The 23,975-nt window shown below is 38.0% G+C and overlaps 1 protein-coding gene across 1 annotated transcript; it reads left to right on the plus strand.

Moving 5' to 3' along the window:
• The first annotated feature begins 369 nt into the window (after window positions 1-369).
• On the plus strand, window positions 370-2,145 carry LOC111886278 (shewanella-like protein phosphatase 2). The gene has a single exon (XM_023882514.3). The coding sequence runs from the start codon at window positions 573-575 to the stop codon at window positions 1,719-1,721; it is 1,149 nt and encodes a 382-aa protein (XP_023738282.1). The 5' UTR covers window positions 370-572; the 3' UTR covers window positions 1,722-2,145.
• The last annotated feature ends 21,830 nt before the right edge of the window (window positions 2,146-23,975 follow it).

A 23,975-nucleotide genomic window follows, 5' to 3' on the forward strand; every position in this document is an offset into this window, starting at 1 on the left:
TTCTAATTACACTATGATTGATTGTTTGTTGATTTATTACGTTCTAATAAGATTCATGATCCATATTATTTACAAATTTTAAATTGCTATTGCTCTCTGTTGTTTGTAATAGCTCTAATAACAGCTATCCTTATCTTAATTTCGTTTGTCAAAGATTTTTTTTTTTATATATAACTGAAATCATTAAAAATACATTGTTTGATTTTTATCTTAATTCAAATCGAAGTAACTAAATCATGAAAAACAAACCTACAATAATTTTCATCGAACGGTTATGAAAATTATATGATAAATGGATAACTATCAAAACTAATAAACATGCCTTATATTGGTATTATAGCCCCCATAGGTTCCCCCATATTTATTTTTTATTTTTTATTTATTTTTTATCATCAACAATGTCAATGTATATACAATACAATAACCTCATATATGGAAAGGAAATCGTTATATTCAAATACTATAAGATAAGTATAATGATCAAATCCTGAGAAATACTAATACCGGACACATTCAATAAGAACTTCAGTGCACACAATTCGTCTTCCTCCCACAATAACGAGAGACAATTAATGGCTGCAGACATCATCTGCGAAAACCTACCCAATCTTGTATCATCATTCGTGGATACCTTCGTTGACTTCTGCGTAACCGGGACCTTTTTACCCGATCCTCCATCTCCTCCCTTTACTCAAACCTTCTACCCTTCTCCTAAGCGTCTAACAGCCATAGGCGATCTCCATGGCGACCTCCATAAATCCAAACAAGCTCTCCGCCTCGCTAGTCTCATCGACTCCGAGGACCAGTGGTCTGGTGGCAACACCACTCTTGTACAAGTCGGCGACGTCCTCGATCGTGGTGGACATGAACTCAAAATCCTTTACTTTCTCGAGAAACTAAAACGACAGGCTGCTAAGGTCGGCGGCAATGTCATCACCTTGAATGGCAATCACGAAATCATGAATATTAATGGTAATTTTCGGTGTACTCATCGATCTTATGTTGATGAATTCCAAAACTGGGCAGATTGGTTTACTACAGGCAACAACATGAAGCGATTATGCGATGGATTAAAGAAACCTAAAGATTTATACGATGGGATTCCTTCAAGTTTTCCTGGCATTAAAGAAGAATATGTAAATGGGTTTAGAGCCAGGATTGCTGCATTGAGACGTCAGGGTCCTATAGCAAGTAGGTTTTTGTCAAAAAACTTGACTGTGCTTGTTGTAGGGGAATCCGTGTTTGTTCATGGAGGGATATTACCCCACCATGTATCTTATGGATTGGAACGGATTAACGAAGAGGTGAGGGATTGGATTACTGGTTTGAGAGAGACTGTATCATCGGATATAGTTAATACCGAGAATTCAGTTCTTTGGTTACGAAAATTTTCTAACAAAGTGGTTAATGATTGCGACAGGAGTATGCTGGAACATACTCTTGCGACAATTCCAGGTGCAAGGAGGATGATCATGGGTCATACTATTCAAAAGGGTGGCATAAACGCAGCTTGCAATAACAAAGCGATAAGGATTGATGTTGGTATGTCTAATGGGTGCATTAACGGGCTGCCTGAGGTTCTGGAGATTAGTGAGGATTCTGGTCTGCGAATCTTAACATCAAATCCAGTTAAGAAGAGGCGTGATTTGAAGGTCCCTGTGCAGCAAGAAACACGAGTACCGGGGAAATGCAAGTTGTGGCTTAAGCCTATTTCTATTTGATTACAATTGAATTTTTGCACTCAAGATGTACATAGTGGTAGTTGTTAACTAAATGACTTCTAGACCAACAATATTTGGTGTTGTCCTCTCTTCTTGAGGTTGAGGATTCAAGTCTCGTTAGAGATATATACGAACTTAGGAGTAATATAATAGGAGTAGGTTAGATTTGTTATTTAAAAAAAATAATAAAAAACTAGAAAAACCAAACCACTTGGGTTGTGCTGACTTGGTAAGACATGAGGAAGATATGATGAATAACCTATTGACCTATGTTCAAATCTTGACACTGCTCAGCCTCTATGGTCATCGATGTTCGTCTGCAGTGACTCCAGGGCATGAGACATAGTCTCATGTTCGCAGCGGGGGATTAGTCGGTGCGCGAAGACTGGCCAGGAAACCGGAAACCCTCGTCAGGATAGTTCCCTTTTCAAAAAAAAAAAAAAAAAAAAAAAAAAAAAAAAAAAAAAAAAACCTAAGAAACCTTTGAGATTCAAAGTATAGTTAAGAAAGTTTAGATTTTAATTTGATTTAAATTGAGTTTCTAATTTATTATCATGACACTATGGCTGATGGCTTTGAGAACGATTGTTAGTTCATATTTACACATTGACACAGAATTAGAGTACACAAAGGAAAGTATTATAAGATTTACAAAAGGGGAATTTGATTGCTATAAAGTTACTTTGTGTTAATAAAATATTTTCCCATGAACTTAATGTATTATCACATAGATGGCCTATACAAGACTTAGGGGCTTCTACATAAGATACAACAAATGCATATATATTCGCCTAACATCTCCCTACAATCGTAATGGAAGATCTCGAACGAACTCTGAAGTCAAGAAATAGAGATGACGAAAGCCTTTTGGTGAAAATATTTGCGTAGAGATGAAGGAAGCGAGGAAGGAACATGAAGCACACAAATATGACCCATAACAACCTTGTCTCGGATGAAATTATGCCAATCTCGATGTGTTTAATGTGTTGACATCGATCGAGATTTGTGGATAAGTAAACCACACTAACATTATCACAATACACCAGAGTAGAGGAAATTGATGGATAGTAGAGCTCACGAAGTAAATTGCAAAGCCAACATGTCTCTGTTACAGTATTCACAACACCACAATACTCGGCTTTCACATTGGACCGAGAGATTGTGCCTCGGCGCTTAGAGGACCATAAAAGAAGGTTTTTACCCAAAAAGATACAATAATTGGAGTTTGATTTTCTAGTGGTTGGGCAACCTGCCTAGTCAAGTCAACATCAGAGTATGCCATTGGACCATGAGAGGGAGTGACATATAATTGTAAACCATGATCAAGTGTACCACAGATTTATCATCAAATGCTCTTGAGAACCGTCAAGTAAGGCTCTCGGGGATCATGCATGAATAAACACACTTGTTGAACAACCTAAGTAGTGTTTGGTCTGGTGAAAGTCATATAATGAAGAGAACATGCAAGACTCCGATAAAGAGTCGGATCAGAGAGACGAGCTCCGGTGACATCAAACTTGCTTGACGTGTCAGCTGGCGTGCAATCATATTTATAATTAAGCATCTTAGCCCGCTCAAGAATCTATGTGGCATATTTTTGTTGAGATAAAAATATGCCATAACAATCTCTACTGACTGCAATATCCAGAAAATTGTTCAAAGAGCCAAGATCGGATACAGTAAAATATGAATGAAGAGTAGTAATAACCTACTAAAGGAGGCTCGTGGAACATCGAGTCAACACAATATCATCAACATAGAATAAATAAATAAGCAATCTAGTTACCTTGCCTATATATGAAGGGAGAGGAATCTGATTAGTTTTTGATGAAGCCATAATTGGTGATGAAGTTAGCAAATCTAAGGTAAAATGCCTGAGTATCTTAATTGAGGCCAAAGAGAGGCCATTTAAAAATGCATACATGATTTGGGAAGGTGCGGTCACAAAATGCAGGAGGCTGATGCATGTAGACAGTCTCATGGAGATGGTCGTGAAGAAACACGTTCTTTACATCTAATTAATGAACGAGCTAATTGTAAGATGTAGCCTGGCTGAGGACAATCTGAATGGTTATAGGTTTGACAACCAGACTAAAGGTCTCGTCACAATCATTACCGAGTTGTTGGCTATGCCGGTTTGCAACAAGGTACACCTTGTACCGAGCTAAGGACCCATCTGCATTATATTTAATTTTAAACACCCAAATATTGTTAACAACTTTAACATAGAAGGCCGAGACACACACACACACACACACACACACATATATATATATATATATATATATATATATATATATATATATATATATATATATAAGTTCTGTTAGATATAAGTGCATTGTATTCTTTGGTCATAACATTTAACCAATTGAGATCTTGGAAGGCGTGGGAGTAGAATGGGGTTGAGTCAATGTGAATGTTTAGTTTTTGTACTGGTTTGGAGATGTCGTGGCTAGCACGGGTGACCATGGGGTGAGAATTTATAGGAAGGATCTTGGGAGATGGTTTTGTCGAGGTGGTGCTTTGATTACCAAGGGGTTGATAGAGGTTGATGTAGGTGGTGAGGGGGAGTGGAGATGGGGTCATCGATGGGAAGTTATCGCCATAATTGGGTTCGACAGATATGGGTGTGACATTAATAGGTTGAGATGAGCGGTTGTTAAATAATTTTTCGAATGGTGTGTCATGTTGAAGGTTGGTAGATGGAAACATATTTAATAAGTGCATAGCCATATGAAGAGCTTCCACCCAATATGTAGGAGGAAGATAGGCTAGAAACAAAAGGGTGCAAACAACATTATTAAATGTTTGAAGCATGCATTCAGATTTTCCGTTTTGTTAGGATATGTATCTGCAAAATACACATGTAAATACCATGGGTGTCGCAAAGTTGATGAAATGGATGGTTGTCAAATTAATTTCCATTATCAAATTGAAATATTTGAATTCCAGAATTGAATTGGGTTTTTACATAGGTGCAATAATGTAAGAATTTGGAAAACACCTCATATTTTTTTCGTAATGGATACACCCAAACAAAGTGATAACATTCATCAAAAAATATGACATAACATTTAATACCACTATAAATTTGCAACAGAGAGGTCCAAACATTGGAATAGATAATATGAAAAGGTGACCTAACAATAGTTTGAGATAATTCAAAAGACAAACAAACATGCTTGCCAAGTTGACATGCATGCCATAGTAACGGAAAATCCCTTTTTATTACAAGAAATGTTTTTTTGGAAGCTAAATGATTGAAGACTTGAGTGTAACATCCTATTTAAAATATAATAATTAAATAATAAACCTGGAACCCAGAGAAGCAATTGTTATTATTATTATTATTATTATGTGTTATTATAATCCAAAATCAAATAATAATTAGTTGGGAGTTGGTTTCGGGAAGCCAAATGACAAGATTTGAATCTCCAAGGGTTAAAGTGTAATTTTCAGACTTAATTTGTAAAGATTTTCATAAGTCAAGGGGTGTTTGGTATTATTCGGACTTAATACGTAAGGATTTATGGAAGCGGGGACTAAAAAGTAAATTCTGGACCTAAGATGAGAAGATTTTGTAGAAGAGGGGGCTGATTGGTAAGATTCGGACTTGGTTTGTAAAGGTTTTTAGAAGGAGGGGTTAAAAGGGGAAATTTAGGACCCATTTTGAAAGAAAATAGAGAAGTGAAGGACCATTTGCGTCATTATGGGCCGATCTTTACATGAGGCGGGTATACAACCTCACCACCCGGAATCCTAACCCTAATGCTTCATTCAACCGCCACCCTCACCTTACCTCCCTCCAGCCGCCATGCTTGTCGCCGTAGAAGTTCACTGGAGCGCCATCGCCAATAGCCGACGAAGCCAACCTCGCACATCTTTATTGCCGACGGTATCAGAGATCGATGTGAAGCTTCCCCGGAGAATGACGTCGCGGCAGGAGGAAAGCGGAGCAACATAGCCGTCGTTTCTCCCAGTCACATCTCCTCTTCGTTCCATCTGTGCTACGGCTGGCTGTGCCCGACGCTGCCGTAAGCTTTGAGTGACCACCTTTTGTGGTATTTCCGTCCGCCGCACGCCACCAGGGGATGGTGGTTGGGTTTCTGGTTTGTTATGTGATGGCGCATGGGAGAGGGTTCTGTCAAATGAAAGGCGTGAAGAACCACCATGGCAGCCGGCCATGGTGGCTGCCCCCGATAATGAAGTTGTTGCCGTTAACCGATGCTGGTGCCACCTAGCTCAGCCACTGCCTCCGCCACCGTACGCCACTAGGTGGGTGGGTAGGTCTATTTCATAAACAGATGTGTTTTGGGTGTGTGTCCATTTTTAGGGTGTGTTATGTGGGGGTTGAGTAATCAGGAATCAAAAGTGAACCACCACCACCACTGTGAGGTGGTTGCTAGCACCTCCGACCACCACCTGCCGCCATAGTGCGACTGTTTGTGTGTGTGTTTTATTAGTGTGTGTATTTATATTAGTATATGCGTGTGTGTTATTTGGATTGGATTTTAAATTGTAATCGTGCCAAAATAATCAATAGAAAAATCCATACCCACCACCATGAGGTGGCAGCTGCCGCCTCTTACCGCCACCAACCACCGTGTTGGGTGGCAGTGTGCATCATTTGCATTTTTACTCGTTTGGGGATGCTTGGACAAAATGTGCCCAATAAAACCCTAACGGACCCAATAAAACCCTAACGGGCCCAATGAAGCCCTAATTGACCAAAAAGCTCAACCATTTGATTAATGGGTTAGTATTTGGGTCGGAAACCCTAATTAGGGTTTGGAAAACCCTAATGCCATGAAACCCTAATTTTGGGATTTCTTAGGACCGCACGGGAATTATTTAATCAACTTATATATATATATATATATATATTAAATAGTAATCATTGGCAAATTAACTTAAGGCAATATTGGACTTAATGGATTAAGTCCTTAATGGGTTAAGTAAGAAACACTTAACCCTAATCGTCATTTCATGTGAAAACCGTAATTTCACTTGGGCCTTGATTTGGGCCTCCCTATTGGGCCTTGGTGGTTGGACTATTGATGGGCTATCCAACAATAAGTAAACGGACCAAAATAATTGGATGAGTTTTAGGGTAAGGCCCATGTGAAGGACTTGGGCCCAATTTGGAAAATTAGGCCACAAGTGGGCAATAATTGGGCCTTTATGATTATGTGATATTGGGTCTTGAGAATACCAAGATTTTGGACTAGAATAATTGGTTGGCAATAATTGGGCCTTAAGAAAAGACCATGTAGAGCTATGTGCCTAATTTGGAAAATCGGGCAATATGTTGGGCTTTAATCTATTGGTTCACTATTGGGCCTTTGGAGTGTGAGTTGGACCTTGGGCTTGGAACCCAATTATTGATTGGGTGTTGTTTGATGTTGACAACTTGTGAATTTGTCAACCAACAGCTGGAGTTTTTTTCGTGGGACATCAGTAGTGTGAGGTGAGTTTTCCTCACTATACTCAAGGGTCCAAGGCACTAAGGTCGGCTCTTTTTGGATTGTTATCCTGATATGTTATGCTAGTACGATATGTTAGATCGGTATCCTGGTAGATGGGATATTATATGTTGTTATGATCTGTTAGATCAGTATCCTGGTAGATGGGATGTTATATGTTGTTATGATCCATTAGATCGTATCCTGGTAGATAAGATGTTATATGATGTTGCTATGATCCATTAGATTAGTATCCTGGTAGATAGGATGTTGCTATGCTGTTATGATCTGTTAGATTGATTTGTCTGTTTATAGACTGCAATGTATTTATCTGTTATATGTACACATGTTTGTTTGGCGGTTGAGGCTTATCTGCTTTGTGTGAAAGCCAATAGACCTGAGCATTCCAGCCTGTTGGTTGTGGGCCGTGAGTATTCCGTCCAGAGGATGATTGGACTCATAGTATGTAGGCATTCCAACCTGTTGGTTGTGGGCCTAGGGTATTCCATTCTGAGGATGATTGGACCCGTAGAATGTCAGCATTCCAACTGAATGGTTGAGGGCCTGGGGTACTCCAACCCGATGGTTGACTGGACCCACAATATACTATTTGTGAAATTTTACAAAGTTTATTGTTTAAGTTTACCAATAATCTGATTTCCCATACGAGTTATTACAACGATGCTAAAACCGAAGTTGGCCTGCTGCGACGTTTTTTAGGCATCGGAATCTTAGACATTTGTCACCCCAGATCTGCTGGTCTAGCTATATCTAGTAGCTTAGTTGTGGCCTTGTCAATGCAATATAGAACTATACGCAAGTATCACGCTCTCTTACCAAGATTATTGCTATAATTCAGTACTTTAGTGTGTACTCTAGTAGGTACGGTGAAGACTTTGTCTCACATAATTGTTTCAACATGTTCACGTTTTGTTGTAATGAAAACCCATGTATTGGTAATTATTAATTTTGCATGGTATTAATATAGTCTATAATAATTATATACTTTTATATAAGTATTCGTATTGTCTCAAAATGTTATAATACTGTTAATGACCCATAAACTACACCTATTATTGTTTATTATCAATATTTCATTTTACCTATATATACACATGTATATAGGTTAACATGTTTAGATGTTCATAAATAACATATATTATACATCTAACACAAGTATATGAACTTTTAGTATGATAAAGTCGGTTTCTAGTTTTTAACTTTCTTTATGTGACCAAACGGTAAATATTGAATTATAAACTTTGTAAAATTTATTATTTCATTTTTTTGACGTTTAAGTGAAGTTAACCTTATATGTTTAAAACAACATATTTTAGGTCAAATCTCACAAAAATGGTAGCATAACTTGGTTATGACCATTTTTGTTAGAAAAAACTAATTTTCACATAAAATGATAGATTTTTCTAAAACCAAATCCATGGTATTTATAACTAGTTCCATAACATATGTCCAAAATAACATATTTTAATTTATATGCCACAAAAATGGTGTAATAACTTCTTTATAACCATTTTTGCTAGAAGAGTCATATTATGTTCATAAAAAAACCATAGGTTTTATAGATTCATTTTTTATGACTTTTTCTTAAGAACATATAGCTGTTTGTACTCAATTTTCATAGATTTTTATTTTAAACAACATACCTTACATAAATATTCATAATATTAGGTAATAACATTATTTCATGTAGATAACATTTTTACACAACATGAAAGTAAAGCATGCATAACAACTTGTATAATTATACAAGTTACCTTGTATTCTCCTCCTAAAACTTGGATAAAGATGAAAATGAGGGGTATGAACTCACCTTGAGTGTGTTTCTTGGTTGATAAATAGGTGAATATGAAAAAATTCAAGTTAAGACTACTTGAAGAACACTTGGAGATTAGAAGATCCTATGGATTTTAACACATATTAATGTGTGTAATTGTAACAAAACTAGTATATATATGTAGTTGGTTTTTGATCTTTTGGTATGATTTTCCTTACAAATCTAGTGATTCTATATATATATATATATATATATATATATATATATATATATGTATATATATACTAGTTTTGTTACAATTACACATATTAATATGTGTTAAAATCCATAGGATCTTCCAATTTTCAAGTGCTCTTCAAGTGTTCTTAACTTGAAATCTTTCATGTTCACCTCTTTATCCACCAAGAAACACACTCAATGTGAGTTCATACCCCTCATTTTCATCTTTATCTAAGTTTTAAGGGGGGAATACAAGTAAACTTGTATAAGTGTACAAGTTGTTATGCATGCTTTACATTCATGTTGTGTAAAAATGTTATCTACATAAAATAGTGTTATTACCTAGTATTATGAACATTTATGTGTGGTATGTTGTTTAAAATACAAATCTATGAAAAATGAGTATAAATATGCTATATTTTCTTAAGAAAAAGTCATAAAAAATCAAAGCTATAAAAACTATAGTTTTTTTAGGAACATAATATGACTTTTCTAGAAAAAATAGTTATAACCAAGTTATTACACCATTTGTGACTTTTCTAGAAAAAATAGTTATAACCAAGTTATTACACCACTTGTGTGGGATATAAATCAAAATATGTTATTTTGGACATATGTTATGAAACTAGTTATAAATACCAAGGATTTGGTTATATATAAAGAATAACCTAAAAATCTATCATTTTATATCAAAATTAGCGTTTTCTAACAAATATGGTCATAACCAGTTTATGGTACCACTTTTGTGAGATTTGACCTAAAATATGTTTTTTTAAACATATAAGGTTAACTTGACTTAGACGTCACAAAAAGGAAATAATAAATTTTAAAAAGTTTATAATTCACTATTTACCCTTTGGTGGCATAAAGAAAGTCAAAAACTAGAAAACTGACTTTATCATAATAAAAGTTCATATACTTGTGTTAGATGTATAATATATGTTATTTGTGAACATCTAAACATGTTAACCGATATATATATATATATATATATATATATATATATATATATATATATATATGTCTGTGTGTGTGTATATGTGTGTGTATAGGTACAACAAAATATTTCTAATAAAATATAATAGGTGTAGTTTATGGGTCGTTAACACTATTATAACATTTTGGGACAAGACGAATAATTATATAAAACTATATAATTATTATACACTATATTAATACCATGGAAAAATGATAATTACAAATGCAAGGGTTTTCATTAAAAGAAAACGTAAACATGTTGAAACAATTATTTGAGATAAAGTCTTCATCATACCTACTAGAGTACACACTAAAAATCTGAATTATACCCAGAATCTCGGTAAGAGAGCGTGATACTTGTGTATAGATCTATACGAGACTGACAATCCCACACCTAAGCTGCTAGCTACAACTAGACCGGTAGGTATAGGGTCACAAATGTCTAAGATTCTGACACTTGAAGAACGTCGTAGTAGGCCGACTTTGGTTTTAGCATGGTTGTAATAACTCACATGGGAAATCAAAAATACATTTAGTTTATGGGGTAACATGCTTTCAAATGGTTTTATATAAGAATAAAACTACGTAATACTATTTTAAGTATAGAAATTCTTATACATTTTTATTCTTAGGGTTCTTACGACTACAACTCATTATTAAGGAAATGCTGGATTTTAAGGGAACAAACACTATCAATTTACAAGGAAAGAATTACAAATTTTTCACATACAAAACTCTTATGAACTCACCAATTTAATTGTTGACACTTTTCAATACTACTTATTCTCAGGAAACCATTAAACAAGTAGTCACAAGGCTTTTGAGGATGGGACACTATGATGTTGTACTATTCATTTTGTCATCATAATGTAATTTGTTTTAAAACATACAACATTCAGAAACAATGTAACCTTTGCAATTATATTTATGAAGGTTATGTTTGCTTTGATCATTATTTTACATTAAGTTGTGATACTGTTCATGAAGTCATCCACCCCTAGACATTTCTGGCATCCCGGTTTGGGGTGTGACATTACAGCTGGTACAATAGGTTATTAATCTTCGGGAGTGGATATCGATTTTTTATGGTGAGCTTGTTCAACTCTCGATACTCGATGCACATCCTGAATGATCCATCCTTCTTTTTGACAAATAATATCAGCGTTCCCCATGATGAGAAGCTTGGCCGAATAAAACCTTTTTCAAGAAGTTCTTGAAGTTGACTAGATAGTTATTTCATTTCCGATGGAGCTAGACGATAAGTAGATCGTGCCAGTGCTGCTACACTCGGAATTAGGTCGATTTGAATTTAACCTGTCATACTGGAGGTACTCCAGGTAGATCTTCTAGAAATACGTCCAGAAAATCGCATGCTTGCAGTATGTCTTTGGTTTCCTTACCCTTGTGTTAGGCTTATAGTGTTGCGTCATGGGCTCGGCCCTTAGCCCAGTTTTGGTTGCCGGTTTGGGCCTGTCCAACCGTGCATGTTTTACTCTAGGGTTTAGTATTTAAGATGCATGCATGCAGCCTTTGTAATTAATGCTTTTATTATTTTTATCATTTGAGTTTTGTAAACCCTAGCTCGCCTCTACAGTTAAAGTTCTTCATCGAGCTCTGCTGAGGCGTGACTATATTTGAATCATAAGCATAACATTGATTCTATACTGCGTTCATAATATTATTATGTTTGATTCGTTTGATCTTCATCTTTTTACGTGTGAAAGATCTAATCGATCTGAGATTTATTCTCATCAATTGGTATCAGAGCAGGAGAGTGTGTAATTCATACACATCTCTTCTGTCGAAGAAGTTATTAGGGTTTTATTCCACATTGATTAATATTAATTGAGCTGTCATTCTATATTGATGTATCTCATTAATTGTTGATCTTACTCTAATTGATAAAATTACAAGTCTAATCTTAAAACAGGTAATCGATCAAACGCCATCACAATGTCCATGGATAATTCTCAAACCAATCCAATCAACATCTCTAACAAAATTGGTTGAACAACAAGAATTCCAATCTTGTATACTCAAGATTATGAAGTTTGGACACATCACTTTGAAGATTATGTGATCGGATCAGAAGATAATGGGTACTTGATCTGGGAAGCTATCACTGTTGGTCCATTCGCTCACTCAAGCACCTCAAAGATGGTCAAAACTCAGAAGGAGTGCAATCAGCTTGTGAATGATGTGAAATATATTCCTCAAGACGAGAAGAAAAAGTTTCAATGCAACATCAAAGCCTTAAGGATGATTAGGTTTGCTTTGCAGTCAGATACGTTCCGTTTGGTGAGTTCTTGCGCTACTGCTAAAGAAATATGGGACAGGCTAAAAGAATTGTATTCCACTGATGAAGATCTGGAACATTCAATTCAAACTCTTTTGCTCTCTGAATTTGGTGATTTCAAAGAGAAGCCCAAAGAGAAACTAGTTCACGCTTTTGATCGCTTTAATCATCTATTAAGTAAGATGATAAAACATGGGATCGAAAGAAAGGTTATTGAACAGAAGGTTACATTCATGAACGTTCTAAGACCTGAATGGATGGCTGTCGTATCCACTGTTAAAGCACATGAACAGTTTAAATCGTATTCTGTAGCGAAACTGGTGGGAATTTTGAATACCCGTGAAAGTGCACTGTCTAAGGAAACGAATGTGGTTTCTAGTTGGGGTTCATTAGCCAGGAAAAGACTATTGAAGAAGAAGAGGAATTGGATCTTACAGACTACGATCTAACCGGTGAAGAGTATGCCCTGATGGTGTCCAATCCTAGAAAGTTCATTAAAAGAAAGTTCCCAGCCAACAAGAACCGAAACTGGCAGGGAAGTTATAGCACTGAAAAGGTTAAGGAGGAACCGAAGATAGGTTCAAAGTCAGAAGAGTCCAAGAAAGAAGTGATAATTGGTGGAGACTCGGGATTTGATTGCCATTACTGTGGACGCAAGAATCACTTCGCCAAAGATTGTATGCTGAAAAAGAAGGCAGAAAAGATAGATGAGGATGATGAGGCAACGAGCCTCCTGAGATGACTTGACGAAATCAAGAAAAGAAAGTCATCTGCTAACAATAAAACTATGAATGCTTTGATTATACAGGATACAGGCAACCGTGATGAATTCGGTGGCATGGAAGTATGGTCCATGGATTCAGAGGATGAAGAAGTAAGAAAACCCACTCATGGCAAGGCGATGCTGGTGAAAGAAGAACATGCTGCAGGAAGGTGTTTAATGGTGACCGAAGGTGTCTCTCAGATGAGAGGATATACAACTGATGGTGGGATAGAAGGCGAAAAGGAGCGAGAGGACATGTGTTTTGCTGCGAAACCTGTTAGTGCACAGATCAACGAATGTGATGAGTTGATCAAGAAGGTACAAAATATTCTTGCTTCTCTGAAAATACCTGTTACTAACTATGAAAAGGAATTGAATAGATTAAATTCTAAATTTTCTAGTATAAGTAGCAGTCTTGCCCAAACCCATGTCACAAACTCTAACCTGACTGATCAAATTAGTAGGATATCGTCGAAGAGTGATCAAATGAGCAGAAGGAGAAAGAGTTGATTAGATCTAAGGATAAATCAATTTATTTGCAACAAGACAATCTTAAACTTTTAAAACAATGAAAATTTTTTTTGATTGCTAAAAGACTTTATTTTAATATCACTCAGTTGCATCTCGATTGTGAAATAGGAAAGAAGATACATCGCATGATTTTACCTTTCCTTGAGCTAAAGGAGGATGAAGTCGATGGTGAAGCTTACAACTGTGAAAAACATTCTATATTATGATGAGGTCTCACCTGCATACAAAATTGGTCTTGACAAAATTGAGTCCTACATAAAGTCCAAAGACCATAAGGACATGCTCAAAAATCTATTAGATGAGAATGATAGATTGAAGTTAAGAACCGAAACTCTATAGAAATTTGACTCATTGAATGCAAAATTAAGTTCAGAAAATAAAATTGATGTTGAAAATGCATCTGAACTTAATGAGGATGATGATCTGAGTGAAATCTATGTAGAGGATGTGATGGACTGTTCAGAATTTGTCAAAAGCGAACCTGAAACTCACAAAAATCTAATTTCTGAAAATTCTGTTGAGTTCGCTCCCTCATCAATAGACAAGACCAAAATTCTCAAAGCAAAAGCTATTGTGTATCAAAAGGTACAAACCACTCCAAATCAAGTCTACACAGTTCCAAGAGTCACTCCACAACAAACAGCAGAACTGATTGCTATGGTGGAAGAAGATAATGCAGCTGGATGTGATGAGTTCTTCTGGTCAGCACCAATAGACAATGCTGATGAGACAAAAGGCCTCTCTCAGAAGACCTCATGGAGATTGAAGGGTAGATACGTGCCAGAACCATTAAATGAGCCTGCAAGATTTGATGTGCCAAGCATAAGTGGCACCAAAAGATCTTTGTGCGAACCAGTGCAAAACTACCAGTGAAACATCTTCAACAAAGAGCGAAAACTATGCTCGTGTTTCAAAGAAAAAGGCTAACATCCACAAAAATCCAAAACAGGTGGCAGATCGAAAACACCAATGAAATCTGAGATAAAAGAAGAATCTCTCAGAAAGAAAATAGTTTTGGAGATCACAAAATCCTCACTATGTCAGGTACGAAAGGAAGCATAAGTCACAAGAGGAATCAAGGAACCGAAAGGATAGTTATGGTCCCTCAAATGAAAGGAACCGAAAGGGTAGTTTCGGTCCCTCGACTGAAAGGGACCAAAAGGGAAGTTTTGGTCCACAGCAAACAAGGAATTGAAAGGAGAGCTTCGGTCCTCAGAACATCATCAATCGAAAGAACAGTTTCGGTCCTCAGAAAAACATCAACCGAAAGAACGGTTTCGGTCCTCAGAACATCAGCAACCAAAAGAATGGGTTCGATCCAAAGGTCAATCAGAAGAACAAAAGTGGAGAGTGCTTACGTTCTCAAACAAGACAGACTAATAATCAACGGGCCAAGAACTCTTCTAAATCCTATTCTTCCAATTCTTATTCTAATTCTTATCCTTCAAAAGACTTGAAAGGAAAAGGAAAGCTCTTTCCAGAAGACAACGAGTGCCCAAAAGACATCCAAAAGAGAGCTGACGTCAAAATCTCAAAACCTACGTCAAATGAACCTAAGCCAACCAAAATTAAAGTTTTCACTATAAAAAGAAAAGATGAAACAACTTTGATTAAACGTACTTATTTGGTTGATATCTCTCTTACTATTCCATGTCCTGTAAAAGGCTCACAAGGACCCAAGAAACTTTAAGTTCCTAAATCTGCTTAAAATTTTGCAGGTTATACGTGACGAGCAGTTTGACGAAGAATGGTATATTGATAGTGGCTGCTCGCGTCACATGACAGGAAGGAAGGAAGAACTGAGGGAGTTTCGGTCTCTCAAGGATGGTCGAATTGTGAAGTACGGCAACAACTCATATGGAACTACCAAAGGCTATGGAATGATTACGAATGGTGATTTCTCAATAAGAAAGGTCACATATGTTGAAGGACTGCAATACAACCTTATCAGCGTATCACAGCTGGTAGTTGGAACTGGATTGAAGGTATTGTTTGATGATGAAGGCTCAGAAATAGTGGAGAAGAAGTCCAATAACATTCTGTTGAAACCGAACCGAAAGGGGGAAATGTACCCCTTAAACCTCAACCCAATTCGAGGTAAACCAGCAGTTTGCTTACTCACGAAGGCTCACTCAGATGAAAGCTAGTTATGGCATCAAAGACTCTCTCATCTTAATTTCAAGGATATCAACAAGCTTGTTTTAGGAGATCATGTTCGAGGTGTTCCAGTTCTCAAATTCGATAGAGAACATCTATGCGCAGCCTGTGAAATGGGAAAGCAGAGTAGACAAAGTCATCCCTCTATTATAATTACAAAGGTGATAGAACCATTGGAGCTATTGCACATCGATATGTGTGGTCCCTCTTCTATTGAAAGTATTGGTGGAAACAAGAATATTCTGGTTATAGTGGACGATTTCTCTCGATTCACATGGGTATTTTTCTTGAAGCAAAAATCTGAGGCTACTCCAAAGCTCAAGCTCTTCATAAAGCAGGTAGAAATTCAGCTGAGGAAAGTTGTTCGTAACGTAAGAAGTGACAACGGCTTGGAATTCAAGAACAAAGATTTTGAATATTTTCTTGCCGAGAAGGGAACGGCTCATAATTTCTCAGCTCCATATACTCCACAGCAGAATGGAATCGTTGAAAGGTGAAACCGATCTCTGTGTGAAGCAGCTCGAACGATGTTGTGCTTCGCATCCTTGCCTTTATATTTCTATCCTGATGCAATTGCTGCTGCTTGTTATACTCAGAACATATCATATCTAAACAAGAGATTCTCTATCACTCCTTACGACATCTTGAAAAATCACAAACCGAATGTGAAATTCTTCCATGTGTTCGGTTCAAGATGCTTCGTCTTTAACTCTAAACAGAATCAAAACAAGTTTGATGCTAAGGCTGATGAAATAATATTCTTAGGTTACTCCCTGAATTCTAAGGCATATAGAGTTCTAAACAAGTGCTCTAAGAAAATTGAAGAAACATACTATGTCACTTTTGTGATAGCTATGTTAAGAAGATGAAGACAACCGAAGGTGCAATGCAGGAAATCTTTCCAAAGACCAGTGAAGTTACTGCTTCTATCTCAAATCTTTTCGAGCAATATATGCTTATTTTTTATGAGCCTCAAACGGTAATTGATTTTGAATCAAAGGAGAAAGTCAACAAGGTTGATAGTCTACGACAAATCATCGACGATGCTGCATAAAAGATGGCTGATGATCAACCTAAAGCAACAGAGAGACCAGACGCAAGCGAACCTTCGAATGACCGTCCTTCTGTCCAGGGGGAGGGTCCGTCTCCACAACACGATCAAGGTTCTTCATTCCAGGAGGAGAATTCAACGTCACAATCATCAAGTTCTACTGAAAATCCAAACGAAGGAGAAGATTCTAATCCAGATACTGAACATGTGTCATCCTTCAAGGGGGAGAACACCAATGTCAATGATGATGACATACTATCAGAGTTGGAAGAAGAAATCAATGCAGAATTGGATCCCTCTTGTGATCCAAATTACCCACCTCTTATTAAATGGACCATAGATCATCCACAAAGTAAAATCATTGGGGAATCTTCGGAAAAGGTGTTAACTCGATCACAGATCAAAGCGAAACAAGTTGCACTCTTCTCTCAAGTAGAGTTTTGCATGTTCAACTCCTTTGTTTCCAAAGTTGAACCAAAGACTGTTAATTCAGCACTTGATTATTCTGACTAGGTTCAAGCCATGCAAGATGAGTTGAATGAGTTTGAAAGAAACAAAGTATGGCGACTTATTCCAACTCCAAAGGATGCTTCAGTTGTCGGTCTTAAATGGGTATTCAGAAATAAGATGGATAAGGAGGGGAACATGATTCGTAACAAAGCTCGGTTGGTTGTGAAAGGGTACTGTCAGATAGAAGGTATCGATTATGAAGAGACCTTCGCTCCTGTTGCAAGATTAGAGTCCGTTCGTATCTTTCTTGCCTATGCTGCACACAAAAACTTTGAAGTCTATCAGATGGACGTCAAGTGTGCCTTTCTCAACGGAGAACTTGAAGAAACTGTGTACGTTGAGCAACCGCCAGGATTCGTGAACGAGAAGTATCTAGATCACTGTTACTTACTTCACAAAGCGGTATATGGCCTAAAGAAGGCTCCCAGAGCATGGTATGAAACTCTAACCCGATTCTTAAAAATGTCTAAATTCAAACAAGGTTCGGTTGATCCAACCTTCTTTCGTAAGAGAGAGGGTAACCACCTTATGATAGTCCAAATTTATGTTGATGACATCATCTTCAGCTCCACGAATCCCAACTTAAGAACTGAATTCAAGAAGTTGATGGAAACTAAATTTGAGATGAGCTCAATGGGTCCAATTAACTTTTTCCTTGGCTTAAACATTAGACAGGGACCTGAAGGCATTTTTATCAATCAGGAGGCATACACCAAGACACTGCTTGTTAAGTTTGGTATGTTGGGGGACTCCAAAGTTAAAGTTCCAATGGCTTTTGGGACAAAGCTTACACCCTCGTTGGAGAAGCCAGCCGCTGACATGATGCTCTATCGTCAAATGATTGGGTCTCTAATGTATCTCACAGCTAGTAGACCTGACATCATCTTTTCAGTTTGTTATTGGGCTAGATTCCAAGCTAACCCACGCGAACCTCATTTGCAAGTTGTGAAAAACATCTTTCGCTATCTGAAGTGAACCTCCTCTCTCGGTTTGTGATATCCAGCCAACTCAGGATTCTTTGTCCAAGCGTTCTCAGATACCGACTTAGGTGGCTGTGGATTAGATTGTAAAAGCACCACTAGAGGATGCCAATTTCTCGACGGTAAATTGGTTAGCTGGCAGTCAAAGAAACAAACTTGTGTTTCTCTATCCACTACAGAAGCTGAATACGTCGCTGCTGCATCATGCACATCAGAATTTGTATGGATACAAAGTCAACTTAGAGATTACGGACTGAACATGAAGAAAATCCCACTGTATTGCGACTCTGAAAGAGCAATTAGGATTTGTCACAACCCAGTACAACACTCGAAGACTAAACATATAGCATTGAGGTATCACTTCATCAAAGATCACGTGGAAGATGGCAACGTGGAAATTCACTTCGTAAGGACGACTGATAAACTGGCAGATATATTCACTAAGGCTTTACCTGAAGCAAGCTTCAACAAGATTTTGCAAGGCCTAGGAATGATGGAAGCAAAATTAGTACCAAAATTGCCTTCGCTTCAATAAAGGTAAGAAGCGAAATAGAGCGAACCGAAATGAACCGAACGTTCGGTCTATTTTGGGTGAAGCTCGACCAAGAACCGAAACAAACCGAACGTTCGGTCTATTTCGGGTTCGGTCCTCTGAACTTGTTCGCTTCTTTTTCTTATCAAGGCATTTTGATTGTATTCCTTTGTACACTCTTTTAAATATTTCTTTTTTAATTTCATTTTCATAAAATCCAAAAATATTTTTCTTTTTCGTTTAATTTTAGCAGTTCTCACAAAACACAAAAATATTTCTTCTTTTACTTTTAATCTAATGCTTTCTTTTGTATAAGAGTGACTCTCGATGATGAAGATCCAGAATGTATAATCACTTTTCGATACACTTTCTATGTGTCCCTAGAAGCATGCTACTGCATGTTGACTAAAGCCTCGACAGATTTTGAGTGAAGCCTTAATAACATGATACATACTAATCATGTTTTCCCAAGCTAGGCTGCTATATTCACTCTAATCATGAGCTACCTTAATCTACTCGTATTGAGCTTAGAGTTTTCTGCTCAGTCCTTCTTTTATAGTAGAGGTACATTAGTTTCTTATACCACCTTTATCAATTTTCTTCATCACACTTCATCTCACCAATATAACCCTTGAGACTCTCAGCATTTACCACTGAGGTTTATGGTTATAAAAAAATCTGTGTTAATGATCTTAGTTTCGTGTCACTACGTACTAAGTGAAACCCACCATTCAACACCATTAATGAATTGACGGTACAACATCACTATGTTACAAATTCTAAATGAAATCTCTTTTTATTTTGAGTGATTCTTCTGAATATTTCTATTACCAAGAATTTTTCTTCCCCAAGGATCCAGTTAAATTTTTTTTTGGGATTTCTCACCTGTCCAACAGTCAATACATATCTTCCTTACCTACTTGTTCAACAGATCACATTTATCTCACAAGTACTTCGTTCAGTTTTGGTCTTATATCAAGTATCAAACTCATGAATTGAAGCGAAAGCCACCCTTTATAAGCTTTAATTAAAAAGATGCCTTTCAATACTTCTTAACAAGTTATTGAACGTTATTTAATGGGAAACCACACAAGCTCTTTAAAGTCTCTCTTGACTTTGAAGGAAGAGATGCATGCCCAAAATCAATTGCTTTATGTCTCAACAAGACATCACCACTACCTACAAAACTTTTGCTTTATTTCTTTATCTTTTACACTCTATGCACGAAAATCTTTGATTTTCCAAAATCTAGTTCTATTAATGATGCTCTACTTGTTCCTTCTTCGTTTCGTCATGTATTCCAATGCTCGATAAAGTTAAAAGCCAATGACGGTTCATGTGAAATATGGGGTGATGTTTGGGATAAAGTTAAAGCTGAGTCAGCAATTATCCAATCGTTTTGACGATTTGAAAAAGCGCTTTTTTATTGAATGGCATGTAAAAAGGAAACATCCTTTCTCTTTCCTGCATCATCATCGGGTATGACAACTGTTCACTCCGTCACATCAGGCACGGTTTCAAATTAATCCAAGATATCAGCCGTATTTTTCTCTCTCCTACTAGTACGTATAAAAGGATCAGGCACGCTCCACTTTACGCTTTTATCACTTACATATTCTCTCAAAGGCAAAGAGCAATTTCTCTCTCTGTTCACCTTCTTCCTCTCAAAGCTTCAACAATGGCAGACTCCTCTTTAGTTCACGACACATCTGTTCACCAAACCCTCCTCACCATCAAAGCTCAACAAAACTTGATCATCGATCTTACTCCTTTCATCTATGAACCCTACATGCTATATGTCGTCGAGTGTCTCAAATACTCGCCTCTTGTCGACGCTCTGTCCAAAGTTGAAATTGTTCCCATGTCCTGCCTCTCACTCATCTATTCAACTGCTTACTACGACAAGGTTGTCGAGAGGATTCACTTTGAAATCCACAATGAGAAGACTTCCATCTCCAAGAACCACTTCTATGCCCTAATTGGTCTCTCTCAAGAACCAACTTTGGTAAACCCTGAATCGATATCTACAGGTCAATTGTTCTCCATGTTCTATCAAATGGGGTGCACTAAAACCTTAGCCACCATTACCAAGTTCAAGAAGTCCTGCCTTCCTCCTCAATGGAATGGCATTTTTACTCTCTTTTTCAAAGGTCTCTCTGAGCGAAGTGCCGGCTCAGATGGAGCAAGCAAGTCATTTATGACTGTGCTTTATGGTCTATATCACGAGATTGATTTGGACTATGGGTCCATCATCTGGCTACAACTAATTTAGAGCTTGTATTCTTCCTCAAGACACTTAGAGATCTCCTGTGGCAGGTACTGGTCCATCATCACTAAGTGGGCAATGGATCGTCTTCACATTCTAATCATGGCGGACTCTCTTCTCTCCTCCATCGCTACCTTTCACACCACCAAGATAATCGTCACTGATCTCACCAAGTACTCCTTCATTGGAGCCATCCCTGACACCATGCTTGCCTGTGTGTCTGCAGCAAGCAATGTTCTGCAGCAGTACAGGAAGATTCCTTCTTCGGGTCCAAGGGAACTCACGCCAGTCATGGTTCGATCCATTGAAGAGGCTGACAAGCCAGCCAAGAGGGGAAAGAAAACTGAGACACAGAAGGAGACGAAGGTTACAAAACCAACCAAGGGTCAAACCGCTAAGAAGTGAAAGTCAGACAAGGCTGCTCCGTCCCAACCTCAACTGAAGAAGTAGAAGAAGCCCGCTCGGAGACTCATACTCCAATCTTCAAGCAATTCAGACTCAGAGTATGTTCCTCCTAAACACAAATATGCTCCTCCTTTAGAATCTGAAAGCGACAGCTCTGACGATGAGGCTTCGGGTCGTGGTGATACCCCGCCTCGCTCGCCTACCCTAGAAATACTTGTTCGCTCCCAATCTCCTTCTCCTCCACCTGTTTCTGTCCCAATATCCATTCCTCCAATATTTCCCATCACTACCTCTCAACCATTAACCACTATTACCATCCCTAATCCAATCTTCACAGACACTACCACTACCACCACTACTACAGGGGCTCATTCTACTGCACCCACTCCACATGTTACAAACGAACCACCAGTAACAACCGAACCTCCCACAACTACAAAACCCCTATCACCTACCCCATCCACTGGCACCACCCCAGTCATCTCAAAGCAGTCAACGACAAACTTGATCAACTGCTTTCCTCCTCTTCCTCTGGGGCTTATTCAGATGCTGCTCTCAAAGCATCGTTCTCCTTCGTTGTCCAAGAACATAATGTCTCCCTCACTGCTGCAGCTAAGGCTATAGACGCCTCCACTTCCCAATGCCATAAATCCTCCCTTGATGATGAGGCTTCCACGAAGGAATGCAAAGATGCAACCGCAAAAGTCGATAAACTAATTTCTAAAGCTCATTTGTTTCTAGATTCTTTGCAGGCAGCTACTCAGAAGAACTTTCAGACTGTGAACACTTCGGTTGATAACCTTCAGCGTTCTCTTCAAGTTGAGAGATCCAATCTTAAAGCTACTCGTCAAGCAATCGAAGCAGCCAATGCCACTCTGCATGATAATGTCAATGATCGATTGACTCAACTGGAGGTAGAGTTGGCTATGGAAAATCACATTATGGATGAGCTGGACAAACGAACCTCTCAGCTGAAGATGCAGAATCTCAAACTTCGCACTGCAACAGCTGAACTCAACTATTTGAAATATGAAAGGGAGGTTATTCAAAGCTCTGTTGGCGACGTTCACTCAATTTTGCTTCACCTTCTTGATACCCATGATCCCATCATCACCATTACCATCCGAACGCACTTGGCTAAGAAACTCAGAACTGCACTGGACATCCTTAGTCGTATCGAGGGTGTTTCGGTGACTGGTGTCCAGTCGAAACAAGGGGGAGGGAAGGCAACAAAAACTCAACCTCCTCCTGAACCGAAACCAACTGTTGAACCGAAGGGTAATGAAGCTTCGGTCAGTAAAAGAGACAAAAAGAAAAAGAAAATCGGTGAAGATGACACTGATGAAGAAGATGATGTTTTGAAGAAAATCCTAAAAAGCCTTATTAGCAAACAAAATCTACTGATAAAGAGCTTGAAGAAAGGTTCAAGAAGCAAACGGCTGACCTAGAGAAGAAGAAAAAAGAGAAGGGGCTTTTGGAGAAGAAGAAATCCATTTTTCCAGAATGGACTATTGACTCGCTTCAAAGAAGCACCATAGACGAACCAAGTGTTCTTTGGCTCGAACCAGTCATGTCGTTTGGGCTTGAAACCTCCAAGGATGCATAGTTTGACATGTCGATCACTCGAAAGGCATTCATGTTTAACTTCTTCAACTCAACTGCTACTATCCCTTCTCCAGACCCGAAGGTGGATCGAGATCTGTTGGAGTTCTACCTGGAGTTCGCTCAACCCCAGTACTTGACCTGGAGTTCCCAAAAGATCACAACTGTCAAGGTTCTGAAGACCTAGTCTGCCGAGAAGTTTGTCAATGTCAAGTTCAAAGTGACTTGAGGCTCTGAAGGCTCGGTTCATAACTTTACTCTGGCTGATCTACCAAACCTCAATCCCCACGACTGGATACTCCTCAATAATATCTTGCTATCAAATCCACAGGAGTATCAGCCGATCATTGACCATGTCAAGCGAATGCTTGTATGCTACATTCACGAAGTAGCGAAAATGGACCAAGAGATCGCCTCTGCCATTCACAAGCGAACCATGATCAAAACGATGGGCAGAGCAGGCGATGTGAGTACAATGGTCAATGGCAAAATCGACTCAAAGTATCACACAGTGATGTTTATCAGGGGCGAAGGTCAAAAATGCCTATTCGCTCTTGTTGACAAACACCTCTTCTCAACTGCTTGCTTGGAGCACATTTTGGAGATTATTTAGAGGTGTAGTCAGAACACAGTAGCCGAAAAGAAGATGTTTACTGATATGCTGAGACGGTACATTCAATTTCGGCAGACACTTCTTGCAATCA

Source organism: Lactuca sativa, chromosome 2 (assembly GCF_002870075.4).
Source record: "Lactuca sativa cultivar Salinas chromosome 2, Lsat_Salinas_v11, whole genome shotgun sequence".
NCBI classification, from domain to species: domain Eukaryota; kingdom Viridiplantae; phylum Streptophyta; class Magnoliopsida; order Asterales; family Asteraceae; genus Lactuca; species Lactuca sativa.